This window comes from Melanerpes formicivorus, unplaced genomic scaffold (genome assembly GCF_026170545.1).
Source record: "Melanerpes formicivorus ecotype bairdi unplaced genomic scaffold, bMelFor1.0.p_v2 SCAF_2, whole genome shotgun sequence".
NCBI classification, from domain to species: Eukaryota; Metazoa; Chordata; class Aves; order Piciformes; family Picidae; genus Melanerpes; species Melanerpes formicivorus.
Window position 1 is genome coordinate 29,035,768 of NW_027142354.1, and position 25,497 is coordinate 29,061,264.

A 25,497-nucleotide genomic window follows, 5' to 3' on the forward strand; every position below is an offset into this window, starting at 1 on the left:
ACTCCCCACCAGCATCCATCATGCCCACTCAATGGCAAAGTTGCTACTGAACAATGCAAGTTATTTCCATCTTTTCCCCATGTTACCCATAACACACCACTGCCCAACAGCAAAAGCTGGAAACCACAAGTTCATTATATACTTGTACCAAAAATTAAGTAGACAAATACTACTGGCAATGGCTGCTATATTTTTCTCTTATATCTTATGCTTTCCAAGTTCTTTTTGCACTCAGCTGGTAAGTAGTCAGACCTGGACTCTAAAAACTTCATCACTTTCCCTTTTTTTCCCCCCAAACCATGACAAAGTTAGGAACACACAGGGCTACACAAAAAAACAAGTCTAACTTACAACAGGGATGTCTGACTTGACATTCAAATTAAAAGAGTAAAATTCAATGAACACACATCAAATGCCTCAGATGGTTACTAAATAGTGTAACTTACCCTGATTTTTCCTTTTCTTCAGTGTCTGCATTTACCATAGGATTTTCTAGTTCTTTAATCTTCTCCTCCTCTTTATCTTCTAGTTTGGTTTCATCTTCAGTTTTGATTACATTTAAGTCCTTTTCCTGATCAGGCTGAGTATATACAGAATCCGGCAAACTTTTTTTGTTTCCCTAGCATAAATAAAACTTTCAGTTAACGTACAAGGTGAAATAAAAACCATAAAGGATTTATGAAAGTGCAGACAAAACACACTGAAGTTATGAGGGAAAAAAGGTATCTAGAGTCTTACTCTAAACTTACTGTTCTGAAAATCTGAAACATAATGGATTTTGAGGTTGCAGCCAGTGTTCTAGCCAGCTTTGCCACAGCACAGGCATGCTGCTCTTAAAAGCTGAATTGCAGAGCAATCCCAAAGATGTACACTTCACAGTGGTTAGCATATGGAGGTATTAGTATTGGCCTATGTGGTATTCACCCCAGAGTTACTACCAGAAGCCCGATAGGGCTAGCTGCCACTCACATACAGAAGCATTATAGGTACATTGCAGACTAATTTGAGGGGCTACACTATTTCCAGAGTGAACTGCTAAACCTGCACAGCACAGCACTTCAGCTTACTGCCTTGGGACTTCTTTTGCTAAAGCCACAGACTTAATATTGGATTTTGAAAAGCTATAAACATTTGTCCCTCTGGATCACTGAACTACTGTGTGTATCATACAGCCCAGGTTTCTGTAAAGCTTCACTGGTTTCACTGGACTGAAGAAGTAAAAAGCAAGATTCATGAGGGCTTAAAAACATGGCTAAATGAAAAACAAAAATATCAGCACCGTAGTTAGCTGCAAGTGTATGTTACCCAGATCACAATAAAGCTGTACATTAATTAGTCTCCTTATGACCCAGGAGGCCACCAAACAAGTGGAATGCTGCAGCTGCTTCCTACCAACTCAGCTACTTTGACATCATGATCCTCTAAAACAGGGATCCAGGGATAAATACAGCTCATATGTGTTGTTCTGAATTAGGTTTACAGCATGTTTGTTGTCTTTATGGAGATTTCAATCTTGACATGAACTCACAGTTATCAACACCCCACCTGACTTCATAAACACAATATAATATGAACATTAAAATATTTTACCAGAACAGAGGACTTATCATTTTCTTTAATTTCATTATCATTCTCAGCTAACTTTTTTTCTTCTTCTTGTACTACTGCTACTTCCTCCTGCTTGCGTTCTTCCTTATCCACTGTTATTTCTTTTAATTCCTGCTCTGGTTCTTCACGCATCTTCAATTCTTTTTCCTTTTCACAGTCTTTACAAGGCTTACTCGTCACTTTCTCTGGCAATGCCATTTGAAATTCAATGTTAGCTGATGTACAATACTCTTCAAAACCATAGAGATATCTAAAAGAAACAAAATTGTTTGCGATAAGCAAGTTTGTTTCAAGAATGAACATACTACCTTACAGAAACAAAACATGAACAGCTTATTTGAAGCTTAAAAACATGTATTATGTAACCAAAACGTTACAGACTAGGTATACTACCACTACCTCAGGACCACTTCAGTGCATTGTAGTTCTGTTTTAGCACAAACTTTACAGTTTTATTACTTACTTTTTATATGCACATTTAACATTATATCCTGCAGCTGAATTCAATACAGGGATTCCAAGATCTTGATAAACTTGCTTCCACACTGCTCCACTTTCAATCTGTTAAAGAAAATGAAGTCATGGTTTTTGAATTAATTCACTGACACAAAAAAAACTAAGTCAAAGTTTATAACTTTGGAAAATAACTGTAAATCATTTCCTCCAGTCAATAAAATTACTATTCATCACACATATGGTATTTCACTGCAATGCATACTGTAATTTGATGTAACTACTTTAGGCAGTTCAGTATTCCTGCATTTCAGTAAGCAGGCTTTCCTCTCCAGGTTGTAATACAAAAAAGGAAAGAAAGTACAAAGATCAAAAAAATTAGTCCCTAATTGTTTTACTTACAGTATTTTTTACCTATCAGAGATAGAATTTTAATTAAACTGGACCAAAAAAAAATATTTCAAAGAAGTATCAACAACATTCAACCCTGGCAGCACTGCACCAGACAGAGTGGCTGCCCATCTTTCATTACATCCTTAATATACACTTTGGTGTCACAGTTCCATGACAGTGTGATGTGCTCATTTTTAAGCATCTGTGAAGGCAGAGCAGATGTACTGCAATACTCAAGTGCAAGATCCTCTCTTGTATATCAGAAAAGTGTCACTGCACAAAAATACCTTCTCAAGTGACACACTACATCTACAGGAAGCAGACCAAATCAGTAACAGAATCTGCTTCACTGTGAATTCCATACACTTCAACTATCACTCTGAGACCAATCCCACTAATCCCAGTCAGCACATTTTTCTATACACTGTTCTGAATAGACAGGAATTAAGGACTTCCCATCAGATGTTAAACTAGATTACCTGTCTTTGAGATTTTGAGCAACGACATTTCACTTTCTGAGGTAACAACTTTATCACGTTTCTTGAACTATCACAAAACTACAAATGCTGGCTGATTTTATGCAGCAATAAATCAAACACACTGAGTAGATTCATAATTTATTTATAACATAATTGCCTTCTGATTCCTGTTGAAGCATGTTTCTAAGAGTTACATTGTGTCTTGCAAGGCCGTAGTAATCAATTTTCAGATGTCTAAAGTGTCTGTTTAAGATTCTTCTTCACTACTAAAAAATAAAAAGTGTTCTCAGATCTTATGGCTCTGGAATACTCATCATACTGATACTCACATTATCAAATCCTCCAAGTTTGTGTACAAGCCTGAATAATTTGAAGAGATTCAAATTTCTATATCCTAATACAGGTCGTTTGTTAATAGGAGTCCCTGCAAACAAAGACAGTGTTTTGGACTCATTTTTAAGAATAACACAAAATCTACATCACATGTACTACTATACTATTCCATATAGCATCAGAAATGCCACCCCTCTTTGACCACTTCATGCATCTGGTGCTTCTTCAACCAACTTTTTCAAACAAACTCAACAGTCTTACTAATTCATTTTTCCTGTAGTTCAGCAATTACACATTCTTCCACATATTATTGAATGTGCACAAATGAAACAGCTTGTCTTGCTATTTGTACTACACATATCTTTATTTCACATGCTGAAACAATTGCACCTAATAATACCAGGATAGTCCTTTCACTACAACCAGAAGAAATTCCTCCCCAGGAACAAATCCCACAATGCTTCTAAGAGCTGAAACTTCCTAAGCTACTGTACTAGCAGTAGCTACCACATTGTAAACAGTTCCTTAATTCATCTTCACATATGATTAGCAAGATAATAATTTAACTAGTTCCAGTAGTAATTTAAATGCAAACACCTTTACCTCTGCCTCCACAGACATTGTACTCTTCTTGCAGTACATAAACACCTGGTAGAGGTTTAATATAAGAGATGGCATTTGCTTTTAATAGCTTTTCAATCTACCTTATTGATAATGCTCATGCATCCAAGTGATCAGGATTCACACAAGAAAACTATCATGAGGTAAATACTTTTCTCCATGACCCTAAAATGAACGGCTTAGTGATTGAGTTTTAAGTATTTTGAAGTTATAAACTGAGCAGACATTAATGATTGAGGATATTAAATGTTTCATTATACACACTGAAATTACATAGCAGAAAATATGCCCAGATATATGAGGTACTATCCATTTATTTCAGAAAGCAGGAATAAATGATGGTATTTTAGGGTAAGAGTCAAGGGACAGACTTCTCTTCTAAATACCAGGGAAGTAAAAAATTATGAACACAGTCCACTGTTTCCAGAAGTGAACTGCAAAGCACTACTAGTTCACAGATTCAATTCTTTACAGTACTGCTAAGTAATACCATCTTCAGCTTCTACAAGCCAAAGATTAGAATGCCTACCTCTGTCTTCCATGAACTTGTACAATTGCTGAAGAAAGTTCTCTCGTTCTTCAGGAAACGGCTCTATTTCCTCCTGTTTGAAACAGTGCACAAGAAAATTATCAGCACTTCAAGTTATAGTTCTTCATTAAGACACACGTCAGTGACAATTCAAATGTTCAACTTTGTTTTGCTGTAATCAGCAAAAGACTACAATGCAAGAAGTCATTTGCTGTTAGTGCTACGCCACATGGAACTAAGTTTTATAAACTACAACCAGCTTTTCAAAATCTATAAAATAGTAACAGTAAAAACACACTGAAATTCAGTTTTTGATTGAAGTACTGTAAGTGATACGGTGAATCAAGATGCACTCTCAATTCTGTCCATTTATGCAGAAAGCCTAGGAGACACCTTTAGTAATGATCGAGAGATCATGTCAGAAACATTTCTGCTGCAGTTCAGTGACTCGCTGCCTGGACACACTGTTACTTTCAGGGTGAAGTGAAAGAAAATGGTGCTCGCACTTTCTCTGGAGCTCTAATCCACAGTACTGGCGAACCACAGCCAATGGCACGGCATGCATGCTGCCATAGGGCACCTGTTGAACATGTGCTGAGCAGGATCAATCCCAGAACTGAAATAACAATGGATATTTTGGGTGTTCACTTCATTGAACCAATAAACCTTTCCATTAGACTACTAAGATTAACAAACAGTAAAGTTTCCTAACAAAGCACTATGTCTTATTTCACAATACCTCATAATTTCCTTAAGAAATTTTTGCCCTAACTAGTAGCAAGAAGGCTTTAATATAATTAGAATTTTTAAAAATTGTGATGACTAAGTTACTTTAAAACAGTAGGTCAAACATAAGCTGGTTAATTTTCTTTTTTTAATACTGCTTGCAAAGTTTCCCAAAATAAAAGTCATTCAGCATGTAATTGTTTTTAGTGTATATTCATTCCATGTTTATCTTTTCCATTCAACAGTCATCTTGTACCAAATATTGAAGCTTTACCTATCCTGAAGCAAGAGGCCAAACACATTTTCTTTAAAGTTAAAGCAAAATAGTTGAGAAATAAATAGAAACAAAGTATCACTATTAAATGGGGCGGGGGGAGGGATCAAAGATAAAACTTCACAATATCTACTGAAGCTATTTAATAAAGACATGGATGACTGAAAATAAAGAAAGGTTATAACTACTAGCAATGAGGGGTTTTTTCCTTATTCTGTACTATTTTGTCTCCATCAAGTGCACATATCAGAGCAAAGGCAAAAAATTAAGAACCAATATTCACAATATGCTGAAATAGTTATCACATATAATTATCAACAGAAACGTAATCAAAATATTGCATAGTCCTGTAGAGGCAAACAACTGCTTATTTAAAGGGAGAGTGAACAGAAACTCATCTGGGCCATGACTGGCATAGCCCAGGAATTAAAACCACCCTTAGAAAGTCGAAGTTCTACATCAGTAGAACTGATGGAAACAACATATGGCAAAGAAAAGGCCTGTCTGGATTTACATACAGTTGCAAGATGTAATTCCACATATTTTCAAAGAAAACAAGAGAAATCTTTGTTTTAAAGCTATCAAAGACAATTTAAGCACCACATATTAGAAACAACTTAAATGTTTAACTGCATAGATCTTCCCAGTTACAAAACAGCAAGACCTTTCACAGCTAGCAGGCAAATTCCACCTAGAAATACATACAAGGAAAGGTAACATTTCTTATTTCAGAAAAACAATATGCATGTGACAGCAGACACCAGTATTTACCCTTCTTCATCCTGCTCAGTCCCTAGTAGGTATGGTAACCCCTTCTGCCACTGCAGTAACATCAGCATTATAAAGCTTCTAAAACAGGATCTTAATCTCTTGAGCTTTAATTTTTTATTTTCCATTAGTCCCTAATGACTCAGTCTTTTGACTACATGTTTTTTGCTTAGTGACACCAAGATATTTATTAAATTTTTCAAGTTGTTAATTAACTGGTCTTCATTAAAGAAAATTTTTGAAAGCTCAAAAGGCAATAATGTTGCTTATGTTAACAGACTAAACATTCCCAAATGTTAAAAAGACATACTTAAAAATTAGCAAGACTGTAATACCTATCAGCTGTGTATCTATGCCCTTTACTAACTTTACTTGCCTCTTCCTCACTGCTGTTATCCTCCTTTTCTTTTTCATCCTCTTCCTCTTCTTCAGCTTCACTGCTGGAGCTGTCTTCTTTCAGTTCTGTTTTCCAATTACTAGGAACAGTTCGATTCTTAAGGAATTCAAGGGCTTGGTCAAAAGCTATAAAAAGACCAACATTTGTTAGCACTGCAGAAAGTATCAGTTTGACTGGATGCTCTCATCAAAACAAGTAGTCAGAGGTGAGGTGGGGATGGGGGGACTACTAATTAACAGTTCCACCCCCATGTTAAGAAAACCTTAATCACTACCTCATGTTGACCAGTCTTATATGCCTTACCTATTCAAAATGGCCTAGTGTTCTCTGCAGATCAAATTATTCGAAGCTATTATTAGGATTACTAGCACCTTAGTATCATCTACAGGCACAAATAATCTCCTACACTAAGACACGTGAAAATTCAATTGGAAGAATCCCTATTACAACAGGTTTACATATATTGAATAGGAAGGAAAAGGAGGAAGGAAATGTGCAAAAGGTAATTCTGAATTTACACAAACAAACTTTTGAATGAGCCCACAATTCTAGTTTCTTGAAGTGCATAAAGGCAACTTACTTATAATTATCAGGGATATGACAGTGAGAATAACTCTAGGAAGGTCAATACAAATGGATGAATACTAAATCTATAAAGCCAGTGTGTGCTGTACGAGTGATCTCTTTTGTTTGGCATGTAGACATTTACTGAAAGTACACTAGAGTGGGGATTATTTCTTTAGGTTGTTTGGTTAAGGTATATTTGTGGGGGGTTTTATTTGGTTAGTTGGGTTTTTTTAACAATTCCTCTTGATTTTCAGAAGTGTTCCTTTTTTTTAGCCACACCTTGAGTACTGTGGCCAGTTCTGGGCCCCCCAGTTTAGGAAGGATGTTGACTTGCTGGAACGTGTCCAGAGAAGGGCAACAAAGTTGGTGAGGGGCTTGGAACACAAGCCCTGTGAGGAGAGGCTGAGGGAGCTGGGGTTGTAGACAGGCGGATGTTGGTCTCTTCTCCCAGGCAACCAGCACCAGGACAAGAGGACACAATCTGAAGCTGCACCAGGGGAGGTTTAGGCTGGAGGTTAGGAAGAAATTCTACACAGAGTGAGTGATTGCCCATTGGAATGGGCTGCCCGGGGAGGTGGTGGAATCACCATCATGGGAGGTGTTTAGGAGGAGACTTGATAGGGTGCTTGGTTGCATGGTTTAGTTGATTAGGTGGGTTGGATAATAGGTTGGACACAGTGATCTTGAAGGTCTCTTCCAACCTGGTTTATTCTATTCTAATATATTATGCTGTAAGAAAAGATCCTTCAGCATTTTTGAGACATGAACTGATGTACCATACACTGGGTCCAATTTACGCAACAAAAGGAAATACATACACGTTTTCTCATATAAAGTTGTTTTTACCTTGTTTTAACAAAGCGTCAGGCTTTGGTGAAGTTTCGCTGATCTCCCGAACATCTTTTCTTGGCACAGAAACACTAGATTATTTACAAAGTGTAAAAAAAAAGAAAAATAAAATTTAAAAGCTAAATTAACAGTATCATACAGAGCTACCACAAAGACTATAATGCACTTACTAAACATACAGAAGCAGCATGTGACCATTCTATAGTGTTGGTCTGGTATAGTTTAATCGGTTAAAGGATCAAAAAAACAACACTTCTACATAAATTTGATTAGACCATCCATATGCATAGTAAAGAAAGCATTCTTCTTCCACTAGTAAGTAGGTTCCGGAATCTCCCAAGTCTATATTATTTAACAAAAAGCTCATGTTAATTTATCAAGTATTTACTACCCACAAACAACAAAAGCCTGCCTTGCTTGAAACAATTGTCTATTAGTATAAGTTGTCAGTATGGAATACTTTCAAATCAAAGGAAACACATACTTTCATGTTTCTAATGTAGCTATATGGAAGGAAGCAAATCTGAACTGCAGCTTTAGGGGTGGGGGTATGTGCACATGCTTACGTGTGTTTCCCTAGTGATACGCACTGATGCTTGAGTAACTCTCAAATGGTAAAGTGACAGCCTAGACTTACTAAGCAATTAAAGCACAATGAAACTGCAATATTTGAATATCCTTTTCTGCAATACCATCTGTTATATTGAAGCTAGCATAATAAATAGATACAACTTTTAAACTAAAACCTAGAAAAAAGAATTCTATTGTCATACATCAACCCTCCTCCCTGACCAACACAAGCTTTAGAACACAAAGTTCTTTATTCTATTGCAAATATCATACAATCTGTTTTTCTAGGTTTCTTTTTCTTTCCTACTTTGAGTAGTAATACAGCTCTTTTCAAAGAATACAATTAATATGCAGTTGTAGTCTAGACTGAGCTAAACATATGTTGTGGTGTACGTGCTTGCATGCACATACCCCCACCCACTCCTGGATAAGCTTACGGACACATCTCTGAAAAGCAATGCTCTATTCCAAGCAGAGCCAGAGAGAGCCTCAGGCCACTTCTCTCAAAGAACTACTGCTTTTTTTTTGATACAATGAAATTAAAACTAAGATAGATACATAGATAGATTTATGCATCCCATCATTAATAATGATGTCAAAGTTCAAGATTAATTTCATCACAAGGTAGGCTGTAAATGGTTTTTTTTTAAACATTAGAAAAATCCCTGCAAAAACTTAATGAGTTTATTAATATTTTACCCAACACACTTTATACTACATTTTACTTGACTGGCATTTTATATTTTTTTTTCAATTACCACGTTCTACATTTCTACTCACAATTTGCCATCCTTGAATGACCGAACGAGAATATTGTCTTTCTTCACTGGGATATCATCACTACAATCTGGACAAACCACCTACAAAGATATTACAAATGCCAAATTTAGAGAAAAAGGTGGGGGGGGAAGGGAATAAACAAACAAAGAAAGTAATAGCATATATCAATGCTTCTCAAAAACCATTGAGGTCACTTCTCATTAGCAACAGTGAAAAGAGAGAAACTAAGATCCCTCCAAACACAGGAATGATGACCTCCTGAAATTAATGAATGTAAAAGTTCATGCTCACTTCCTGGAGGGAACTGGCAGCTGCTGACGGATTTACAAGGAAGAACAGCAGTTCTGACAAAAGTTAAGTACTTGTCATGCCATTACAGCTTATTCTGTCTTCTCATCCAAAAAGAACAGTGTGAGAAAATCATCAAGGACTGCCAACTGAGTTAGAACCCTCTTGTGAAAAACATCCAGAAATTGCAAGGATGCAGTCATACACATACAAAACAAGAGAATTTACGAAATGCAATTTTATAACAGAGGATTCGTAAGTCTAAGACTAACAGAGTCTAGCACTGAAACAACATGTATTTGTCGCAATATAAAAAGCTGTTTAAATTTTGTTAAACCTATATGCAAGTTAATAATTAAAAATAAATAATTTCCACAGTTTTGGAACAGAAGAGCAACCTTCTCCTTGACTCATGCCTCTTCTCTCAAAATGTGTGTAGTTCCCTGAAATTTAAGAAAATTCTGGCTACTTCAAAACCTCAAGGAGAGGCAAATGATTGCAGCCCTGGTACATAAATTCTCTCATACAACAACTGCCTTTAGTCCTACTTTTTCTACCAAATATACACCAATACTGTATGACAAAAGGTATTTTCCTCCATACCCAGGTCACCAGCCACACAGCACTTTAGAAGGTAAAGTCAAAAGTGCAAACCGATTGTGAAAGAGTGCATAGGCTAAATACATTTGTAAAAATAAACAAAACCAAACAACATGAAAGCAAACCAGAAACCAGCCTACATTTCCAAATTCAATGCATTTTAGGGTCTCTGGAGAAATTACTTCACAAAATTATAGCTTATCAGTTGAAATGCAGTTCAAGATATAGCTTGTAACAGTGTTCTAGTATAAAGGTAAAATACTCTGATTATCACCCCCCACTTGAAGCAGGTACAACTTCCTAGCTCTCTAAAGATGGAGAAAGGCCCTTCTGGCTTCAGCTATAGGTTTTCCAGAAGCATCAAGACCTTAACAGTCAGAAATCCATTCAGAGGCTGAAAAACAGCACCACTTCATCTAGTGCTTTTACATCAAGCAACATCACCTCAATCTTGCCTGAATCAAATTTTCTTTATTTCTTTGGGGGAAAAAAAAAAAAAAAGGCAAACAAACCACCTCTACTGGAGTCACAGGGGGATGAGATCTTTAATCCTACGCAAAATCAATTTTCTGAAAATGCTGCAAGCAGATTTCCTCACTGCAACTTCCAAAAGCCTTTAAGTACACATTAAAACTAAGCAATGCTCTAAGGCTTACTCAGTCACACTCCTTGACATAATGGGCAACTGCCAGGCCCTTTTACAATTAGCCATTTCTCACAACCCACCAAGCCGTCCAAAGAAAACAACCACCAACAAACCAAACCCCACACACAGAGGATTAAAACAATCTCATTGATCCCTGAGTTCTTAGAGTAACTTTCACCAAACTTAGATCTCTGCAATTTTACAAGCGATAGGCTATCTGGTTATAGGGCTGATACCCAAAGCAATCAGTTTCCACTGAATAATCTTAACTGCTGTCTTCCACAAAGGTTTACTGTGAATTTCTTTTCACATATTAAACTTGCACAATGTCCTCCACACACAGCATATCTGTGCATAGTATCATTAATAACAAGGTAATTCTGGCATATGCATTCTTCAGCATATTAGATTTTTATTATTATACAATTATTCATACAATTACAATATTCACATAACTTTCATTATTTGTATAATTACAACTAGCATAAAGTTAAAGCAGTAATTTGATAAAGTTATCTTGTTTATGTAGTAACCTGCTTACAAGGTAAAAGAATGGAGAGGCATAGCTACATGGGAGGAGATTAAAAGAAAAGCTATTTGGAGCATGAATCCATTCTTTGGCACACCCTCTCAGGTTAAATGCAACATGATGCTTATTTGCAGAGCTATAAACCTGATTACTAAAATAACAGTTAATCTAGGATAAGCTATTTCAGGGTTAACAAGATCCACCCTTAAACTTTATCCCTCTACTGCTTCTCATTCATTGCAGGAAGCTTTCTAAGAAGAATGTGCTACTCTAATCTCCAAATGAAAGCCAAGGAAATAACAGTGTGTGTTTAGCATACCTTGGGAGCACAAGGAACAATTCAGTTAATCTTTAAGGTCTGACCCATAGCTATCCTGAGCAGCATTACATTAGTCTTATGAAAGCCCAATACCTAACCAGAGAGGCTGCCATGGAAACTGCTATCTGTCATGTTCATGACCAGAAGAGGTAACCCAACCATGTGACATAAAATAGCTCCTGCCAGTCCAACTGACCACTGCACAGAGTGCAAATGTGAGGTAGGTGATATTGCACCAAACTTGTCAAGCTGTTTATTTACTAAAAGCTGTCAGCTTTCTTGTCTATTACTGAAAACCTGTCTTAAAGCTATCTGCCATTAACATGGAATCTACCTCTTTGCTGTATATCTTACCCTCTCCCTTGTTGTAAAAAAGATCATTTCAATGACTCATTCTCTCCCACCACTTTTCCAAAAAAAATCCTGCTGGAATGCTTCTGGATTACATTACAAGACATAAGAGGTGGCAAGTAGAAAGTTGCAACTAAGCCACTGCACACACCAAGAAGAGTAAACTGTTACTGTACCGCATCTTTCCTAAAATAGATCATAAGTCTTCCTGAACTTAGATAAACATTTTTCATTGCCATGGAGAAGTTATTCAAACATTTTAAATTGATAATCAAAATTTTAAAGTATGGTAGTGGAAGGTACCACATATGGAAATATGTTAATTTCCAAATATAGTCAAAGGATTCATTTAGACTGACTACCGACAGTGATATTTTATGAGATTTCTAAAAGAAGAGTCATTAAACCAGAATAAAAGGAAGGTAAAAGAATACTTGTACTGAAGGACTAGAATGTTATTTTAAAGGAAATATACTGGCAATTCTCCACTACCTACCATAGCAACAAACACTTGATTTTATTAAATGAATTTATATTGAACCTAGAAAAATAATATCTAGTTAATCTCTAAACTTCCCCTCTCTTGGCTCTTTGTTCCAGTTTCCACCTTGATAGAATTCAGTATTTCACAAAAATGCATGCAGTAGCCTAGGAAAAAAAAAAAGGCTGAAATTTTAGTTCCATAGTACTAAACCCACTCATGAGCTGGGATTAGGTGAACAAGCTCCAGTTTTTTTTAAGAACTAAAATCAAGTTATCAATCATGTTTTGTAAAGAAACATTTTTTCTTATAATTTCTTTGAGTATTATTACACAGTCTACATAGTCAAATTTGAAGTAACAGTAGATTCTAATGAAAGTAATTTGGGGGGGGGGAAGGCGGACAGAATATATAATCCATCTTTTCTTTTTTTTGGTGCCCAGAAAATAAATTAAACCTTACAAAATCAAAATAAAGACAAAACTCTTACCAAGGCTGGAAACCACAGAGCTTTCTTTTTATCCACACTGAAGCAGTCCACACACACAACTTTTCCTAGTAACTCATCACTTTGTTTCCTATCATCTTCGTCTTCATCGCTGGAAGAGGATGAAGATTCTTCTTCAGGACTAAACAACAGAAAAATACTTAAAACTCAACTATTCAATACTTGTCTATGATAATTAGAAGAGATCCAAAGCTTATTGCCTAAGAGTTCTACGTAACAATGACTTGAATTGCTTGTTAAGTATTTTTTGATAAAAACAATTATAAGGATATTATAACAACAGCTCCAAGAGTATAAACTCAGAAACGCATATCTACAGGTAGCACAGAACAAAAACAACACATCCACACAGAGGAACAGAAAGGCACTGTCAGAACATTCAGAATGAGAATTCTGCCCTAGTTAGGTACTGCTCAAAAAGACTCTTGTAGTTTTGGACCAACACTAAGTTAAACCATCTTTCCTCTTAATCTCTGTTTTTATTTTAACAGCCATACAGAATAAAAAGCTATTTTGAGAATGGACAAATACCTGAAGAAGAAACATCAGTTATGGAGATGAAAAGCAAAGAGAAAAATAAGTCTATTTATCCTGAAATGGTATTTTAAAGATGTGCAGTGAAGCATTTTAACAACTGTTTCAATTTCACATTGAATGAAGTGTTGGAATCTAACTAGATGAGCAAATATGCAAACACATTTTGATTAAAAAAGGTCCTGGCTTATTGCTTTGTCTGTTCCAGTAAAAAGTTGCGCCTGGTTTTAACCATATGGGGTGTCTAAATGTACAAAACTACTCCAGCTAAAACCACCTGCAACTGATTTTAAAAAATTAGGAAAACAAAGTTCAGAGACAACTATCAATAAGTTCTGCTGCAAGCCATAATACTGTCTGCCTTTTTCTAAAAGCCCTTCAGAGACCATATTATGAGAAACCAAAAGGTCTATGTGAGGATTCCAGTACCTTCTACAAAGACTCCTTATCAGCTAGACAATTTAATGGGTTTAGTTTGTTTCCAACAGATTTATAATACTAATAATATATTCACAGAGAAGCTTCTGAATATAGCTTATGAACATATTTCTATTTGATATGTCACTTTCTTATTTTACTTGAGTAACCAAGAAAATAAAAACACTTCCTGCCTCTAACCAGCACTATTTGAAATACTGAATATATGAAGACTTATTTTACATTCTTGCATGTGACAATGCAAGCAAAGCTGACTTGCACTGAGTGCTATACTACACTTTTCATACAGCTTCCTGGTTTTTAAATTACAAGCTTGAAAATACAACAAAACTACACAAACACTGAAAGCTGCAGAATACACACAGTACAGGTATAAAGATGTTAAACTTACATATGATTGGATCTCCTTCCTCTGTTTGTTTTCTTTCCTATAACAGGAGTCCCGAAGTGTTCAGGATTTGTGAGAGGAAGCTGATCTAATGTCTGTTGAAATGAAAAAGTACATACACATATTAAAAACCCTGTCTTGAGTTAATCTCCAAAACAGCCTGGCTAAAGTAATTCCTGTCAATAGAGACTGTCTTCCATTACTAAATGTTGTGTGATTTGAGGGGTTTCTTCCAACACTTCCTCCTCATCTCCAAATAATGTACTTCCCTCCAACACACACACAGACAATTCTTCCCAGAAGTCCTGCCTTTGGACCATTCAAGCAGAGAATTAAGGCCCACTTCTTTACATGTGTTTAACTCTGCCTTAGGGTTCTAGAAGGTATCTGAACCCTCCAAAGAATGCATTAAGCAGACAGGAAGCAGATTTGACCATATAATGTACAGCAAGAGGTCAGCAGTTTTCCAGGAAGCTAACACATTCACATAAATCTGCCCATCAGCGCAGAATGTCTTAGATAAGGACTTTAAAATGCAAGTCACTTTAAAGATATGAACCAGCTTTACAAATATTGGTAACTGTCTTCAAATTAACAATAGCAGCTTATAACGGGTCCCTTAAAAGTACCAATCTTTAAGATATATTATAACTCAGACTTGATCCTCTACCTGAAATCCAGCAGAACTTAATTATATCCAAAGATGTACAATTTTTTTCATGCACCGTGTTTTGATTTTTCCAGTGCTCACAGATAACTTTCCACGTTAAGCAAAGCTGTTGTGCAATTTCACTTTTTGTATGATCTACCATCTATCTTCTTTCATAATATATAAATGAAAAATATGGAATTTTCATTTTGTTTTTTAATTTACACGATCTGATTAATTTTAATTGTATTTCTTGAGTTAAAACTATAAGCCAGGCCCTATAGACTGTATTTTACATAATCCCCATTTTCAGTAGCATGGATGTACAAAACACACCAAAGACAGAGGCACTAAAAATACCACATTTAAATTTTTCTGAATTAAAATGGTCATACCAAAATTCTTCAGTTACCTCACTTTCAGCAAAATGTCTTTCTCCTTTTAAACACAGGGAAGAACGTCTAAGAGTCTTCTCATCACCGTCATCAAATACTGTCACCATGTAAGAAGTAAGGCAAGAGGAGAGAAAAAGAAATTTTTTTTTCTTTTTTAAAATCATGATAGCAGAGATTGATTTAGGTGTCACAAAGAATGAGATACATATTCCTGCAGCCAGTCCTTATAATAAAGCTGTACCTGGATTCTGCTGCATATCTAGTAAAGCATTGGCACAGTTCAACCAAATACATAAGCTGCTCCATGCTTGCATATATTAAATGAAATCTTCAGTAGCTGAGCAGACAGTTCAAGGATCAGGACACAAAATTAAAAATCAATTCAAGAAATTTAAAAAAACCTATTCTTAAAGCAGTTTCAGTTTTTTACAGAACTTTTCTTCTGCAGAACTTTTGCAGAACCAGAACTCCTACAGTATACAAATGAAGGCTACGCTTACTATACAGAAACACAACTGGATATTTTGAGAACTTACAGTTCAGTGCTATAGTAAAAAAATTTTAAAAAATTAAAAAAAAAAACACTAAAAAAAAAAAAAAATCAGCAACTGTCTCTACAGCCTTCAACTTTACAGTGATACCAGCTTAAGGAAGATGACAATGGTCAAAGTGCAGACGATCATCAAAAGCAGCTGAGAGAACTGTGGAGCTCCTGGTTTCCTGGTTTCTAGACTTTCCGCTACATCTGCTATCACTAGATCAACTGAAAACAAGTTCATAACACAACTGGCTTCAGCTACATACTTTATCCTTCCAAATCCTGAAATCCACTGCACAAATACAAGGTGAGCTCTTCAGAAGATGAGAAATTTATCATATAAATTTTCAAGTCTTCTACACCCACTTCAGGGATGAAAACCTGATGACAAGTTCTAACTCCTAGGCTATGCTGCTTCTGTTCAGCAAGACAAGAACTGATCTCCTCTTCCCTCCCCAAACAGTGGTAACAGTGACCTTGTAGTTTTTTGCAGGCATAGAAACCACCCCATGATTAGATTAAAATGTTAAAAGTTTCAGCAATTTACACATCCCTCTCACCACCATTCAAATAATCTCTTCCGTCCATCAACAGTAGTGCCAAGCCTGACTCTGTCTAGTCTCATTACAACTCAATTATATTACAGAAGACTAAAAATAAGTAAACACTTTCACAAATGAGTGGAAATAAAGAGTTAGAATGTCTATCAAGCAGCAGAAGATGCCTCCTGAGATTAGTTTTCAGATACTTATAGCTTTCAGTGTGTGCTACACTTAATTTTCAACATTTACTAATTCAAATAAAAACAGCAATGAGATGCACCAAAAGTCTAGACAAGTATTTATTTTATATAAAAGTAACTTTTATCTAGTTCTAAGAATTTTTCTATCCCTATATAAAATCCAGTACTGCTGATGAACAAACTTCCCCTTGTGACTATTCCCCAGTCTGCGCTTTTTAGTACAGTAGTGGTTAAGTACCATTTAGTAATAAAATGTCAGTTACAGATGCATGTCACTTCAAAGTTTGTTCAGAAGTGCAAAGGGCAAGAACTGCACAAGAAAACACAGGTTTGGAGCTGCATTTGAAATGGTTAACACTTAATTAAGCTCCCCCTTAGCTAAGTGAAGTAGAAGGCAGCAGGTTCCTAATTCAGTTTGTGTTAATTAACGTAACAGTCTTCTTACATAATGAGAGATTAGATAAAAAAAATAATCTATCAACTTCCAGGGATAAGCTGACTACCAACAGAGGTACACCTATTTGAAGCTATGTAGGTGGCCACATTCTGTATCTTATGTAGTAATCTGCTTGTTGCCTCTTCCCTCCCAGAGGGATTCTTAATCTTGTTCCATAACATGAATACATTCAAAGAAAAAGCTTCACCTCCCTAAAAGATCTGTGTGGCCAGTACAGCGCATATGGCATATAACATCCTAATCTAATGGAACATCCTCAAAACAATCTATATACAGGATCAACAATCTATATACAGGGCAGATTACAGGAGTGCAATGCATTCAAAAACACCCTATTCTAAAACTGCAAGAAGGAAAAAAAAAAACTGTAATGAAAATAAGCCCCATTGTGAATTCTGAGTAAAAGCAACATAGTGACAAAAAAGTGCAGAAGAGGATAAGACTGCTTTTGAACAGGCACAACTCTGCATTTTTAGTAAACTGAACAATCCTACAGGTTTGGGTTTCTTTCCTCATAGTGAACACTGAGTTAAAGAATATCACAAAGATTATAAAGACACATTTATATGAATAAGAAAATAGTACCTAGTTACCATGACTGTATTACCTTGAGCTTTTAAAGGAACTTTTATTGGACAGGTAAATAAACCAAGGAAACTGTGAGTATCTACAGCTGTGCTATACTAGTTTTAAAAGGCTGTATCAGAACGTAATTTAGTTTGTATCTTTGGTAGAAAAGTAGTAGCATCAAGAAGGACATATAAACAAACTGATGTACAACTTATATTCAGGGAACGTCTCATGAATATAAGATAAACAGGGATGCTCTTAAAGCAATCTTGCCCATACTTCAGTGTTCTCAAGAGCCCCAAAATGGTTATTTTTAATTCTACATGCAGCTGCTGCAGTGGCATAAATGGTCTCAAGTAACACCTTCTGGAAAGGTACTACTTCAGATCTGCCCCTTCACAATTTTTTGACCAAAACAGTAATTTTCATCACAAAATCATTCAACAACACAAGTAATTAAATACTTCTCAGCGACTGCCAGGACAACATCAGCACATGTTAACCAGCAGAGCTATCTTATTCTGAAATCTAGTAAATGGCAACTATGCCTTGAAGAAGGGCTTTCAAACAGATCTGCAAAGCAATCAGTGTTGGTAAAGACCATTTCAGCTTCATTCCACTCAACCTCCTAACAAAGATTCTTCTAATCATCTACTCATGGACTCACTTCTCTCCCAATGTGCATGACACAGCCAGCACCTGTGCTACTTTCACTAAATCTCCAAGGTCAACATGCTTTTGTCTACTTTTATCTTCAAAATACGGTTTTCCAGTCTCAATTCTTGTATCTTCAATTCCTATTTCTCAAGTTCAGGATTTCTGACAGGCATCTACTTTGATTTACAAAGTGCAGCTCCGTGACACCTATATTCTTATTCTTCTTGCTGAACTGCTAACCTCACACCTTATCAAAAGCATGAATGTATACAGATAACATAGTTCTAATAACACATGTTTTAAACACTCTCATATGTGATCCACTTCCCCATTAATTACCAAAACACAATTAAAATGTTAATTCTTCTCTTTACACCTCAAGGTTCACCCCATCCTAACCTGGTCTCTTCACCTTTACTTATACATTCTACTTCAAAATAAGAAAATGGACATTTCCTGAACATTTACCTGAAAAGTCTTATCTAAACTTACAGCTTTATTCCTTTCTAAAAGGACCATGACTAGGGGAAGTCGGTTCTTCCCTAGCTGTTCAACATCACTTCATCAATAACAACCCTTGATATCTCAAAGCAACTAAGTTCCAATCTGCTAGTACATAGCATCAAAGAGCAAATCCATGTATATAAAGCCTTTAATAATATTTAAAGAAAGAGCAAAAGCTGTGTTTGCTTGTGGGCATGTGGATACATCATCTAAAGTCTGAAATGTCACATTAGAAAAATAAGGAAAACAAACAGGAAAGGATTTAAAAAAAAAAAAAACCAGCAGCTGCTATCAGGGTTACATTTGAGAGTAGAGGGAAAAAAAGCATTGCAACTTATGTTTTAAAATAATTTACTTTCCTTTAGGGAACTATGACAATATACTTTGTTTCAGAATATTTGAAAAGAGTATATACTGTATCTAAAGAAGCAGTTACCAATTACAGAGCAATTCACTATGTCTTTACTTGGGGTCCCAATTTCACATTGTGAGTGGTACAGTTTCTTACATAAGCCCAAAACAAGAAGCTTAGTTTTGGGGTATTTTAATACCAACTTTGAAAACCTAAGCATCCCTAAAAATGTGCTTAAGTCACATCCAAGTCACACACCTATTTTAAATACAGGAGTTTTAGTCAAATACATAACGATTTCTCTTACCTACAGTGTACCAACTTGCATCTGTTAATTTGTTGATAACTGCTTCCTGGTATGTTCCATCTGGATTCTTCACTTCCACAACAGTTCCTACCTAAAATACAAAAGCCACTTAGCACTGTAGGGCTTCTGAAACAGGCAATTAATTCAACACTTTTATATTTAGCAAACAGAGTTAATTTCTAACCTATTTCTACATTAAACATACCATACTTCTCCAGTTTCACTTGAATATATTTATATCACTCAAAAGTTCTTTCATTCCTCTAAAATAAGCCAATTAACTGAGATGATTATTTCCTGCCAGCAGGTGGGGAACAAGAACCGATTTCAGTGATGTCATTCTCTTGTATAAGTGCTTGCCCATCAAATCCTGTCCTGAGTATTCCAAAGCAAAAGTGACTAAAAAGCAGAGGCAGACAAACTTCTTAAAGGCCACAAAAAAACAATAAAAGAATTAAACAAAACCACCGACCCCACACAAAAAAAACACACCACAAAGAGGCTTGCATTAGCCTCTGTGTTGCAACCCTTCTACTTACAAAAGAAAACAGGAAGAGCGCACTAACTTTGGATTTGCAGCACTACCTTTTACTCTCTGTAATCCTGTCTGGCCTGTGTAATAAACTGAACTTTCCACTGTGCCCCCCACACTGCATATACATGTTTGTGTCAAATACTGCAAAAGAATGCTTTTCCAAGTATTAGCAAAATATAAAACAAAGTTATTACCTTCAAGGGACCCTTTATGTGATCATCCTGCACTTCCACTGTTGAAGAATCATGTCTAAAAGTTACCTGAAAAAGTACAATTCAACTGACAATCACTTGATACAATTGAGCAGCATACGCACACACAATTATCAGTAGTCCTTCTCTTAATTCTCATCCTACAGTTGGTCACCATAATCATTCCACTTGCTCAAAACCATGTACCATTCATGTATTTGAGAAATATGGCACAATTTCTTAGCCACCAAAACTTCTAATATTTCTTCTCTTCCAGAACAGAACCTCTACAGAAAGTGATAAAAAACAACTTGCCAATAATGTTTAATGGCTCAAAATAATCTCTACAATTCTCTTAATGAAGTATATGGCAGCAAGAAAGGGAAAAGTTTCAATAGTTCTGTTCATAAATAATGCTAAAGAAATATTTCAGCGCTCTGAAATCAAATAGTTTTAGTATATATATGTGACCCCATGTGCTTATTAAAGCATATTTCTCTCATTGTCAAGTTGAAAGACTAGCAAAACAAAAAAAAGTATAAGAACACTGCTGTCAACTACATAAAATGAACAACTGAAATAGCCTTTCATTTAATGTAAGCCTAGCTTATACAATGTTAGTTAACTGGAAGCAAACATACAGACACCTAACTTTTCATTATTTCCAAGCTATTCTCCCATGTCACTGATTCTGCCTTTACTCATACACAAGCTATCCTCATGAAGGGAAGGGGGGGAGGGGGAAAAGAGAAAGTCTGGAAATTCAAACCTATGTTTCAGTTATCTGTATCAGATGCTACAGATATTCACCATTCATTTTACTCAAAATTAACTTGATTATACAGAAAGTCATAAGATCTTCCTGTCAATTACACCTTGAGTTTTACTGTCACTCCAGTTTTAAAATGCAGACAGACAAAACCACTTTGTAACCTGAAAGCCAGACAAAGGATTCAGGCTAGGAATTAACTGAACCAAGATTATCCTTCTGAACTTCAGCCTGACTGATACAGGTAGGGATTTATACAGAAATTAGAAGTTCAGTTCAGTAATTTGAAACCTGTGGTCACTACTGGCTTTTATGAACCATCCACTATATCAAGTCTGATTTAGAGACCTCTGGTTTTATTTACTTTCTGGAATTACCTTAAATGTATTTTACAGCAAAAAGGAACTCTGTCCAAAACCATGAGCCAGCCACAATGTACTATGATTAAAGGTGAACAAAGCAAATTGCTGTTGTGTATTCTGGATTTATTTTTTTCTTTTAGAAGATGCCTTGGGGTTTTGACTCTTTTTAGGGAGAAGATTCTGATATCACCAGGTTTTGCTTCTTGAGATACTTAAAATAATGGTTGTTAACAGAAATATTCAAACTCCAAACTCAGTGTGACAACACTGGCCTTTTTCGAAGCTGTCTAAAGTGATGTCAGTATTTGTTCATGTGGGTTTTCATGCCCACAGTATTTGTTATTGTTGATCCTGTCTGTTTCAGGCAAAAGATTAAGACGTTAATCACATTATCAACCTGTTTAGATTAATTTGGAATTTCCCTTTTCTTTGACATCCTGAAAAGACAGTCCTCATAGGCTCTATACATTAGATGCCTCACTGGTTTCTGTTTAATAAATATCTACAAAGAAAACAGTTTCTTCTGAAACTTCTGTGGGTATGGATAATGGTGCTAACTGTTTTAGGAGATGCTGTCAAAATAAACTGGCTTAAATCGCTAAGAAAAGTTACAGAAGATTCTATGATGATGAACCAGGCTACCACACTAACAACACTGAAAGTCTTGCCCTTTAGTCAAATTTGTAGTGCCTTCAACACATTTCACAAGTCCATGCAAATCTTAAGTTTTACTGCTTTCCATGACAAAGTTTGTAATGTAGGTACGGTATTAGTGTAAAATTCTTTACCATATATAGAACTTGCCAAAGACCGCAAGCCTGTGAAATACAGTACCTATCAATACTGAAATGATAAATACATAGTACTCGCCTTAAATTGAATCAAGTTATTAAATTATATTGATGATGGAAAACTATTTAAGAAGCTAAATTTGACAGAAGAAAGCAAGTAAAAGGAGACACAATTAAATGTATTTGCCTAAAGATAGACTCCATATTGAAAAAAAAAATGCTGCCATCCTTTCTCAACAGAGCATCTAGTTGCAAAATTTAAATGAAAGCTTCAAACTAAGGCTGATGTTACAAAGTTAATTGACTTTCCTTTTCCTCTAGCAGTTCTAGGAGACTAGGGCATAAAATATGATGGAGTCAGAACAAACTGTTAAACAAGTGGAAAATAAATGCAGCAGATAAACTACCAAAATTCCAACAAAGTACACCTGATTACAGGAATACTGGTTAAAGCGAATACTGAGGATAGCCTGCATGTGGTAGAAAGAGCTGAAAAGATTATTTTAGAGAAAATCAAGGGGTCAGTGTTCAGTTTAGAAACTATATGTTCCTAGCAGGGGGAAGACAAGATACTGTTACTACATGCACACACAGGGTGGGGGGGCAGAGATCATCTCAACCACATACATTCTGTACAAAACATCAGCAGCACTGGGCCTCAACTGTCCTAAGCTACACAAGTAACAGTGAGGACACACATGCAGACTTGAATCCACAAGGCTTTAGGTACAGCCTCCACAAAAAATATACAACTAAAACTCTACTCCGTTTCATTTCAAGATCTTTCTGTAAAACACTATAGGGACCAAACTGCAAGTAATAAACCCATAAGAAAGTATTTGTCAATGAAAAACAACCTCATGTGCAAGTTGCCACCCCAAAGGTAGGGAGCTGAAAGGAGTTAAGATTTCAGTGAGCTATGCAATTCTTAAACACTGATACTTAGCATCTTAAACACCCATACTCAAACTCCATGGTGCTGTAAAACACAGACCAGCTGATACTGTGAGTTATGATTAAGATCACTAATTTGCTCTAAAGGCTTTTTTTTTTTTTTTTTTAAAATGTCAGATTGAAGACTAACATCATCTTATTGTAGTCAACATTATTAACATGTAAGTGACAATAGTCCTTACCACCAGGGCTTTTCAAGATAGCCTGCTCTCTCCTTCATACATACTCTAGGCAAAAATCAGCCACAGCATATGGGCTTATTCAAGCAATGCATGACAGTATATAATGAAGGCTCTTCAAAGCACAACAAGTTACAATCACTCAAGATTCACAATTTTTCATTTAGATTTACAGTAGACGTAAGAAAAGTCTTCTGCCACTAAACCTCTGTTGCAGAGTAATAATCAAGTATTTTTTTTTTTTCATAAGTGCTTTTGATCCTCTCTCTGTTATAGTTGTGTATGAAGGTAAGAGGCAGAGCAGAAAAATAGGACCTGCTCTCAGATTAGAAGCTTTCAGGACAAGATTACCCAAATAGAAACATAAAGCCATTTTGCAGTGTAGACCTACTACATAATTTTTTAAAAGCCCAAATATTGTTCGGTTTATTTCTAGAAATGACACTTTAAATTTTCAAGGGATGTTAAAATGTATCTCTTGCAACCCATCTGCAAGTATCTTATGCTGATTCATTCAGTCATTAACTAGTCATTACAGGCATTAGGCAAGATCCTCAGCTTGCTGTTCTGTAGAACTCAGTATGCCAAGTCTTTGCTGGAAGACAGCAGGATTATTGCTGAAGCATTATGCATTTGCCACTGCCAAATGGCAGTGACCTGTGCTCCTGAAGTGAAAGAAACCATATTAAACTTACTCTGAGGAGTTCAAGCCATTTATTTTATAACATTCTGCCATACGTAAGGCTATGTTTGTCATATCTTGATCAATTACTTTAAGGTCAGCCTGTAGCATTGAAGACTACAAATACTGGATGCAGGCAGATGACAAAGCAGTGAAAGAAAGACAATGCATCTAATTGCATAGGGGTAACCCCTCCCAGCAAAAATAATCTATTATTTCAAAGACTGCACTGCCAGTCTCCAAGGAAAGGATAACCTCTTAACTGCCTCAAGATGACAAGTTTCATGTTGTGCTATTTTTAACAGTGATGACTTTCCCTGCCCTCCCCCCAAAAAAGTGTTTGGGGGAAAATCACATACCTTGACTTTGACAAGTCTTTTTGCTGTCTTGATCTTGGCTTCACAGAAGGCTCCTCTATACTTTGCGCTCACATCAGTGCCCACTGTGAGATAGGGAGGCTCATCAATAGCCTGGAACAGACAGGAAAACAACTGGTTTTTAATTACTAGCCACTGGCAATATATCTGTCATAGCAGCACCAGCTTTTGCAGACAAAGCATCATGAAACAGCCCAATAAAACTTAATTTGGTGGCATATAAATGTAGTAGAAGTAGAAACACAGAATGCAATGCTAAGTTTATACAATGACTATCATAAATATAATAAACCTATACCATAGTTGTGTCAAACAAGCAACAATAAGCCTCCAACCTCCACACTATGTGAAGATATAGCAGATGGGATGGCCAGTTCTGCTGCAATGGTTAAGGCCAACCAAGTCTTCTACCTTCTCCTTTTATTTCCTCAAAATCTGGTAACTATCATGGAGACACTGGTGTTTACTTCCCTCAAATAATTAAGGTTCATTTTTCATCAGTAAGTAGAACAATTCTTTGCTTTTTCAACATGAAACAAAGTGAATTATTATATAAGTGGGTGCTCACCAGAAGAGCAGCCCAGGTGGCAGAGGACAGTAGAAAAAAAGCAGTAGGACAAATGTACAGTGAAGCTGAAAGGCCTATACAAAAGACAAGGTCTGTTAACAAGCAGCAAAGGAAGAGGTAACACCCAAGCAGGGAAACAAGAAACAGAAAGGAAGGGAAATAAGTGGGTTTTGGGGTAGCAAGAGAACATGAGTCAAGTTAGTATGCAGAGCAAGCCCATGAAGGCTCTACTCTATTCCTTCAAAGAAGGTCCATCTTCTCTCACCCAAACCAGTGGAATCCAGGGGAGAAGATTCTAGGTAACTGAACCACCTCACTATCACTTCATAGAATGGGAGTCAGAAGAAGAAAAGCAAAAAGAGTAGCAACTAAAAGGAATGAGGTATGTTTCCAAGTGCTGTGCGCCTCCATGTAGCTGTAAACGAGAGCTGGGAAAAGATCTAAGTCCCTGTCTAGGCCCACATCACACTTCTGTACCCCTATAGCTTA

At 36.2% G+C, this 25,497-nt stretch overlaps 1 protein-coding gene across 3 annotated transcripts in view; it reads right to left on the bottom strand.

Moving 5' to 3' along the window:
- The window catches only part of ARID4B (AT-rich interaction domain 4B), an 85,202-nt gene that overhangs the window by 30,629 nt on the left and 29,076 nt on the right, over positions 1–25,497 (bottom strand). For 2 of the 3 annotated variants that reach the window (XM_068154695.1, XM_068154676.1), the window contains exons 3-16: positions 24,423–24,533; positions 20,330–20,395; positions 19,601–19,691; positions 15,491–15,570; positions 14,433–14,524; positions 13,052–13,190; positions 9,348–9,427; positions 7,995–8,068; positions 6,561–6,706; positions 4,417–4,489; positions 3,263–3,357; positions 2,072–2,169; positions 1,591–1,858; positions 447–619 (exon numbers count right to left, since the gene is read on the bottom strand). In XM_068154695.1, the coding sequence (XP_068010796.1) occupies positions 447–619; positions 1,591–1,858; positions 2,072–2,169; positions 3,263–3,357; positions 4,417–4,489; positions 6,561–6,706; positions 7,995–8,068; positions 9,348–9,427; positions 13,052–13,190; positions 14,433–14,524; positions 15,491–15,570; positions 19,601–19,691; positions 20,330–20,395; positions 24,423–24,533 (1,586 nt within the window). The remainder of the gene's footprint in view (positions 1–446; positions 620–1,590; positions 1,859–2,071; positions 2,170–3,262; positions 3,358–4,416; positions 4,490–6,560; positions 6,707–7,994; positions 8,069–9,347; positions 9,428–13,051; positions 13,191–14,432; positions 14,525–15,490; positions 15,571–19,600; positions 19,692–20,329; positions 20,396–24,422; positions 24,534–25,497) is intronic. The other variant, XM_068154685.1, reaches the window with a different exon arrangement.